An 8592-nucleotide genomic window follows, 5' to 3' on the forward strand; every position below is an offset into this window, starting at 1 on the left:
TTCTTGCTCTTTTTGTAAGGAAAGAGAATTCAACTTTGTATAGTTTTTTTTAATTGAAATCTGTTTTAGGAGTGTTTTGAAGTATATGCAGCTTGTTAAAGAGTCTTCCCAATAAATCATTTACTTTGAAGAGTTAGCTGTCACTCCCATGTCAATCTGTGGGGTGCTTTTTTATGTGGGTTTCAAGTTATTTATTGTTCTGATTTATCAGGCATTTTAAAGTAGTAGGTTTGGTATTGTCTGGAGTAGAAATGTACCAATAGGTCTGTATCAACATTTATATTTAATATTAATTTTAAATGTTGCTTGGCATAGTGTCATACTGTACATAAATATATGTCAGCAATAAGTACCATTTCAGCAAATATGATACATCCACAAATACCCATTTCCAGTATAAGTTTAACCAAACATTCCTTTAATTTTCTAGCTAGACACATAATATTTTGAAGTAAATTTTAATGTCAGTCATATTTTATCAATGAAGTATATTTTTGTAACTGGAATACATTATGGGGAAATCAGTCCTATCCTCTAGGTCAAAAACATTTTTCCTGTGTACATATTGGGGTTCCTCTTTTTGAGAGAAGGGGAGAGATATAGTTCAGTAATGCAGATTATTAGGGGCTATCACTTAATATCTGCTGCAAATTTTGATGCATAATTTAACACGGTTTTCCTCTGGTGCTTGGAAGAACACAGTAACCATAAATAATTTTGTGCTAACTGTATTGTTTCTTGAGCTAATACAACAAGTTGCCTTTAAGTTTTGAAGCTCTGTAAGCTAGACCTTCTCATTTCCCCAGCAGAAGTTGAGACCCTAGAGATAAGAGAGTGATTTGTTTTGTGGTATAGTTTTCGCAACAAGAGTGGTTGAATTTGTTTTAGTCCAGTGGATATTTTTTTTTATTTTAGATGATCCTTTTGCTTCTGTTTGTTAACCTGTTTGACTGATCTTCTCAGATTGGCGAAATCTACACTGACTCTGATCCCACTTCTGGGTACACATGAGATCATCTTTGCTTTTGTTACTGATGAGCATGCCACGGGGATGCTGCGGTTTGTGAAGCTTTTTTTTGAACTCTCTTCTTCTTCTTTTCAGGTAGGACCTACATTCTCTATTCAGTTTGAAATTTTATAATCAGGATTTCAGGATTTTTCTTTTTTGAAAGTCTGTTTCCAATGGTGTCAGCTCCAGTCTGCACTAGGATTGTTATGCTCCAGAAACTGAGAGGATGAATGTCATCATTTTGGTTAGAAGGAAGGATTTATACTCAGTGCTGACATCTGGTGATTTCCATTTTTTTATTAGAGGGTCGTTAAGGTCACCTGGAGGTTTATCTGTGTCTTCAGGGTCACCTGATTAGTGCAAATTGGTGTGGAGAATCCACACCAATTTACACCGCTCAGGTAACCCTGAAGACACAGATAAACCTCCAGGTGACCTTAACGACCCTCTAAAAGAATGCAAATGACCAGCTGTCTGCAAGGAGTATAAATCTTTCCATTCCCCACCATTCAGTCAAAGCTGAAGAAGCTTCTTGGAGGAAAAGCAAAATGTCTTCAAAGAAAAGCCAGAAAGTTCAGTTGCCTCTTGAAAAAATCATCTTTGGGACAACCATGACCTGGATGACTGAGAATCTCCATAGACATCTAGATTATTCACTCATCAGATGAGAAATCACAATTTCTTTTTTTCATTAGATTAACAGTTCGGTCCCTTTAATTTTATTGCAGGGATCTTTTACCCAGCCATCAACTGTGCAGAATTTTGAGTGCTCATCAGAAGTAAAGAATAGGAAATAACAAAAAAAAATCTGCCAAGTCATTTCATCATTTTTGCAGCTGACTCAGCAAATGCAGGACATGCAAGCTGGTCTCAGAGTTGCTGGTTGGAGGTGAACAAAGGAATCCATCAATTTTACATGATAGCTCAAATGGTATGATGTGTAAATATGAATTAAAATGTGTCCTGCAATCTCAGTTGAAGATACTTCCTTAATATGGCACACCCGTATACATCATCCCCCTTGGCCAGATTGTTTCTTTGTGATACAGAATACAGAAGTGATCACCTGGTATCCTACTTCTGCCTTTATTCTGCTGCTGTTATATATAGAAAGAATTGAGGTAGACTGTCTTCTAATATTTCACAGGATTCTTCCCAATGGCTCTGGAAAAGACTGTGGTTTTTATACAGCTATATAAATTCTTGTTTCTGTTCTCTCTCTCCTGATTTGCTTTTTATCTAATGTATCTAGTTTAAGAGTTAAGAATTAAATGTTTTGAGGTTTCTAATGATACACATCAAGCTATATTTTTCTAGCTGAACTGAATGATCTGAATAGACACAGGGTCTACATAGAAGTGTGCTGGCTGCAAGCTAATCTGAAAATTACCCACATAATTTTCCAGCTTGCACTATTTGCAGAGTATTTGTAGAGGGTCATCAGGTTGATGAATTGCAATCCCAGCCTGTCTGGTTGGGGGGAGACTATATTATCAACACACTGTTCCTAATTCGGGGAAACGCCTTGAAGTGAATGTGTATCTGATTTAACCTGTTAGAGATGCTGTTTTTACATTGAACCAGTCACTATCTGATTATCAGTTGTCTTCCTTTTTATCACTTTATTTCAAAAGGGCAATGAAGCAAGTTGCTAATAAAATGAATTAAACTGACATTCAGTAGGAGCTTTTCTTCCTGGTCTTGAGTCAGCAAGGCACTATTCAGTCAAATGAAATCTTCTTCCATTGGACTGCTTTCTCATGCTGCAGGAAATAATATTAGATATAGTCTGTTTCCTTATTAGCTTTGCTAGTGATGCTTAATTCAAGGATGTGTGGTTTTTCTAACTGCTATTTTGTTATCTTTTCTTTTCAGGGGCTTTTGGTGGCAATTCTCTACTGTTTTAACAATACGGAGGTAAGAGGCATAAAAAGTTACGTTATTCCACAATACTAATTTTTAATTACTTCTATCAATAACACATTTTAAAAAATGAAATCATATTTATTTATAAAATGCTGGCTATTTTGTCTCCAAATCACTTAAAGCCTTTATTTTAAAAAGGACTTTAAAAAAGGACTTGAATCTTTAAAATGGCAAACTAAATTTGACATCTGGTGAATTTTACCTCTTTTGGATTTAAGAAATTTTAAACAGAGGCTTAAGTCCCTTGAGGAGCTCTCGGTGATGTCCAAGGTACAATTAATAATAAGCCAAAAAGAAAGAGGGGCATTTTGATTTAATAAAGTTTTAAATGGATTGCAAGGGCTTTATTTATCTAGAAAAGAGAATTTGTTTATCCAGAAAAGAGAATTCTATGATAAATCCTTACATCAATTTCCATAATGACTACCTTTTTGCCTGAGCTCAAAACCCAAGTAGAATCAGGCCTAGTTAATACTTAGATGGGAGATTGCTATCTAATTACCTACTAGACAGAGATAAATCATTTTTGTACTTTTTCAAAGAAAACTGTTTGGAAATGTTCATGTACTCACCAGAATGCAAGTTCAATTTGATGATATGCTAGCTACAACTCATTCAGTATCAAATGCTACTGAAATTCACACAGAAGCAATCAAACCATATTTTATAACTGCTATTCAATGGAGCCCTATCAAGGTTCATTCATAAAAACTGAGATTGGATTTTCCCCAGGATCCTGTCTGATGCACATGATTACAAATTTATTATTATTCATTTATTCTATACAAGAATTACTTTATAAAAAACATAGTTTGTAAAGAATAAATGTATATGTAGTGCATTGTAATTTGGGGCTTTCATTAAGATTTCTATATGGCAGAAAATATGTACACCCAACACTTTCAAATATATGGAGAGTTCCATTAATTTCAATGCTAGAAGGACAGAAAACAAAATAAAAAATGAATTTGTCGTTTTGTTATAAATTATAAAATAGATAATGCTGGAATAACTAGCAGAGCTTCACATCCTCTTTAAAATCATTGTACTCATCACACAAAAAGCATCTATTAAATCATATAGCTTTTATCATCATTCAATAGATAGCCTTCTTCATTTAATATGGTTCTATTTCTAAAAACAAGTGAATTTCGTTTAACATTGAGCACAATAATAGGTCTGCATAACTTAGAGAACAGTGAATTACCACAAATGAAGTAATCATAATTTTGGGATGTTTGAAATCATTTGCTGCCCAATCTACTGTTCATGATAGAGTGAATCTTGAAAAGCTATGGAACAGATGTTAAAGATAGATTTCATTTCTAGGGAAAACATGAATGGAAATAAACTAAATATCTTTGGGCAGATGGATGCTTGTTGTTTGATCATATTTTGTTGTCATTCAATTGTTTTCTTCAATTAATTCAGCTTTCAATTCCAATTCTTGCTAACAAGTAATTACACTTGAATTACTGAGTTCTTGTTCTGATAAAATACCAGAATCTGTACAAGATTTGAAGTGTTTATCTCTGATGGAAAATTTGATAAGAGAATAGTTGTCTCTAGCAAAGTTGTAGTACTTTTAACAAATAAATCTCCATATAACTATAGATGCATGGCAGCGCTGTTATTCACTTGCCTTCCCTACCAGTTTGCAAATGTGAGCATGCACGTGCTCTCTCGCATGTGCCCCGTCTGCACATTCGCACAACCTTCTGTGCATGCACAGTGCTTGCACATTACATCGTGGGGGGTGGGCGGAGCCTCATGCAGCCACCGCTACCAGTTTGCCCAAACTGGAGAGAACCAGATGAATATCACCTCTGATGTATGGTTAGAAGGATTTCGAATCTGAAACTCCTTGAATTTTCAATTAATGTGCTACTGAGAATTAAAATTTGAATTTTTAAGAAATACTGTAATTCCACTTTAAAACATATAATAAAGTATTTAATTACAGCTCTATTAAATTTTTTAAACATTTTTTACCACGCACACACTACAATATTGTGGGGACAAATTTATTTCCAATCTGAAAAGAAAAAGTAAGGCCACAAGGGAGACATCTTGGTCCTATTTCTTACTCATATACTCTTTTCTTTTTAGCTCTTTTTTCACCCAAGCTTTCCTGGTTGACTTATGCTACTGCTTAAAAGAAATAAGTTTAAATATATGGGGTGCTCAACCATCCTCACAGTTGCAGGCCTGGTTTGTTTTTGACATCTGATCTACTTCTAGAAGGTACATTTCCATCCCTTGCAGGCATTCAAAAAATATACATATAATGGAAAGTATTGTACTCAGTTTAGTTTAGTTTAGTTTAGTTTAGTTTATTAGACTTGTATGCCGCCCTATTCCCAGAGGGACTCAGGGTGGCTAACAAACTAAAGGGAGTAGGGGTAATACAAAAAAGACAAACAAGATACAAAGCAAGAAACAAAGACAGATTAAAAAACACCACAACAGCCACAACCATTCGAGTGGGGTTGGGAACTCATCAGCCCCAGGCCTGCCGGAACAGCCAGGTCTTGATGGCTTTGCGGAAAGCCTGAAGGGTGGTAAGGGTCCGAATCTCCACGCGGAGATCGTTCCAGAGGGCCGGAGCAGCCACAGAGAAGGCCCTCCCCCGGGTGGTCAACAGTCGACATTGGCTAGCTGATGGAACCCGGAGGAGGCCTAATCTGTGGGATCTAATTTGTCGCAGGGAGGTAATTGGCAGGAGGTGGTCTCTCAAGTACCCAGGTCCGATACCATGCAGGGCTTTAAAAGTAACGACTAGCACCTTGAAGCGTATCCGGAGTCCGATAGGCAACCAGTGCAGCTCGCGGAGGATAGATGTAACGTGGGTTTACCGAGGTGCACCCACAATCGCTCGCACGGCTGCATTCTGGATAAGCTGAAGTCTCCGAATGCTCTTCAAGGGTTGCCCCATGTAGAGCGCGGGGCAGACATTTTCTCTACTTTGGGTTAAATATTGTAACTTTAGATTACAATATTTGTATTGTTTTAAGATTTTTTCTGATTTATAGATGCAGAAAAATAATAGTAGCATAAGATATGCATACTCCTGTCATTATTTAATAAACAACTCTACATTATTTCTATAAAAATCAAAAGTACCACATTACATGAGATGAAATTGAAGTTCCTGTAAAAAGACATGATCCTAGATTCTAGAACCTAGAAATAATAACTCACAGTGGTATTTTTCAAATTTTAAAATAATTATTTACTCTGCCAATTTTCTCTCTCTTCCTCCCGCCCCCCCCAAAAAAAAGCTGATATGGCTCATGGCTTTGTTGTTATAATTGGTTTTCTTTTCCCAATGCCATATTTATTTCCTATTATCACCTTGGAGTTCATTTACAGATCACTGGATTGTTGACCTGACAAAATGGCTCAGAGCAGATTTTATACAATTAGATTTTAACTCTTATACAACAATATGCTTTCTTAAATTGCAGTCACGGATGAAGGCTGGTGAAATTACATTAATCTTTAACCTAGCAGAAATGGAAAAAGTATATGCTCAATTATGAAAGCATGTGGTGACGGCAGTATAGAAGTCCATTGATGCATTTTGTTCCTTAATTGTCATCATAAAGAGCTTTGGGGAGACATTATTTGGCTATTCCATCTAATTAATATGCCATTTCATAAAGTATTGCCTATCCATGATTAAATAATAATGGAACTCATGTACAATATTGTAAGCAATGAGGAATAACTTGTACCAACATTTCCATCATATCCGAATGAATTGAAATAATCCTTTTCATTTGTTGATTAAAATCAAATGTATAGTAGAATGAATACTATTTAGATTGATTTTTTATTTTCACATACCATACTTGGTATTTAACAACTTCAGTCACCATAAATTTTAACTAGATTCAAAAGCAACTTACTTAATGAAATACGAAATGTCACTCAACTGTGTGTTATTTAAACTACTACTGGTTGGAGATGTTTGGTAAATGCATGCTCTTCCTCACACAATTCATCTGTTCTGCTTGGGGCGGGGGGAGAAACTTGTGTTGGACCCATGTTTGGTCCATACAAGATTCAATCCTCTTTTGTCATCTCTGAATCCAAATCTGCTGTTAGTACAGATTAGGTTTGTGAAACTGGCGGGTTGGATGTGTCACATGCAGGCCATGCCCGCTCCAACTCTGCAAAGGCAAAAAACAACATGATATGTTACAATACATCACATGACTTGATCGAGTTTGACACTTGTGGTATAGATTGTGTTGAGGTAAGTGGTTATTTCATTAACAGTAATTACTCTTCTGATGTATTGTCATTTGCACATTTTCTCTCACTACTCACACTATAGGGACTTCTCATTGCTCAGATTGCTCATTCTTAAACTAGAGTACAAAAGTTACATTTATACAACATACATAAATTCCATATGTAACTAGTCACAATTGCATTTGGTAATTATTTTTATATTTCAGTACTGTGCAAATTTACTCAGTATGTCCCTCTGGGGTTCAGCCAGACCTCATGGGGGGGGGAGGGGGAAGCTCCACTTTAACCAAGCCTTTAAAACTATTGATATCATGCTCTTTAACACTATCTATACAAGAAGCTGGACTTGCTGCAATTACATTGGAAACACTGAAAAGAGTTTTTGAAAAAACTATAAGCAAACATACCAGATTTTATAAAGTCACCCTCAGTCTAATTTTACTAGAACAGCTCAGTCTGCAGCAAAGAAGTTCAATAAATCTTCTATATTCTGTGTTGTATATGTGTGTATATGTATATACTGTATGTATATATGTATGTATATGAATATGAATACACACACACATATGCACCATTAGTATATTATCTGCTGCCATTAGTATAAAACAACCTATGTCTTGGAGGTTTTGGAATATTCAGATTACATTAAAACCTTGCTAAGGAAGCTAACTTTATACTCATATCAGATGGCCAAATATCTTCAATTTGTACAAATGCACAAAACTTTTAATTGATAGGTCATTCTATCACCTTACTATTTCTTTTCCCTGACAATTAATTGCTGTGACACACTCTGTTTTTCTACTCTAAAGGTCAGTCAAACATCATAATAAAGATGATTTGATTTGTTTTTATTATCTAAAACATTATATGATGTTTTATCTCTGTAACAAAAGTGCAGCAGTACTAGATCATATGTTGCTCTCTTTCCCTTTGTTTCTTTATGGAAGGTTCGGACAGAATTCCAGAAAAGCTGGGAACGATGGAGATTGGAACACCTTTATGTCCAGAGAGACAACAGTATGAAGCCACTTAAGTATCCAGCCAACAGCATTAGCAGTGGAGGTACAGTTGGAACCACAGTCTACGCTGCTACTTGTCAAGCTGCTACATTCAACTAAGATGCAGAAGAAATGGCCTCTCTGACCAGAGCTGTAGGAGATAAAACTGAACACCCAGCTAGACTCTTAGAGACTTTAAAAGACTTGCCCTTCTGCTGTTCATTGCTGCAGGCAGCTGAATAAGCTTTTAAAATAAAGTGGATGGCTAACATAATTAATGCATTTGAGGGTAGAAGTCCCCTCCAAAGTAAATGTAAAGAGTTTTTCCCCAATTAAAACCTGAGGCCTTCAGGTGTCCAAAGTCCCCTCTGTTGATGCAGTTACAAAGCATGAGGT

General features: G+C 35.9%; 1 protein-coding gene across 1 annotated transcript in view; it reads left to right on the top strand.

Moving 5' to 3' along the window:
• The window catches only part of GLP1R (glucagon like peptide 1 receptor), an 83239-nt gene extending 74923 nt beyond the window's left edge, over nucleotides 1-8316 (top strand). The window contains exons 13-15 of the mRNA XM_032216051.1: nucleotides 964-1102; nucleotides 2885-2926; nucleotides 8146-8316. Coding sequence (XP_032071942.1) covers nucleotides 964-1102; nucleotides 2885-2926; nucleotides 8146-8316 — 352 coding nt within the window. The remainder of the gene's footprint in view (nucleotides 1-963; nucleotides 1103-2884; nucleotides 2927-8145) is intronic.
• Nucleotides 8317-8592: the final 276 nt, after the last annotated feature.

This window comes from Thamnophis elegans, chromosome 4 (genome assembly GCF_009769535.1).
Source record: "Thamnophis elegans isolate rThaEle1 chromosome 4, rThaEle1.pri, whole genome shotgun sequence".
Taxonomy (NCBI): Eukaryota; Metazoa; Chordata; class Lepidosauria; order Squamata; family Colubridae; genus Thamnophis; species Thamnophis elegans.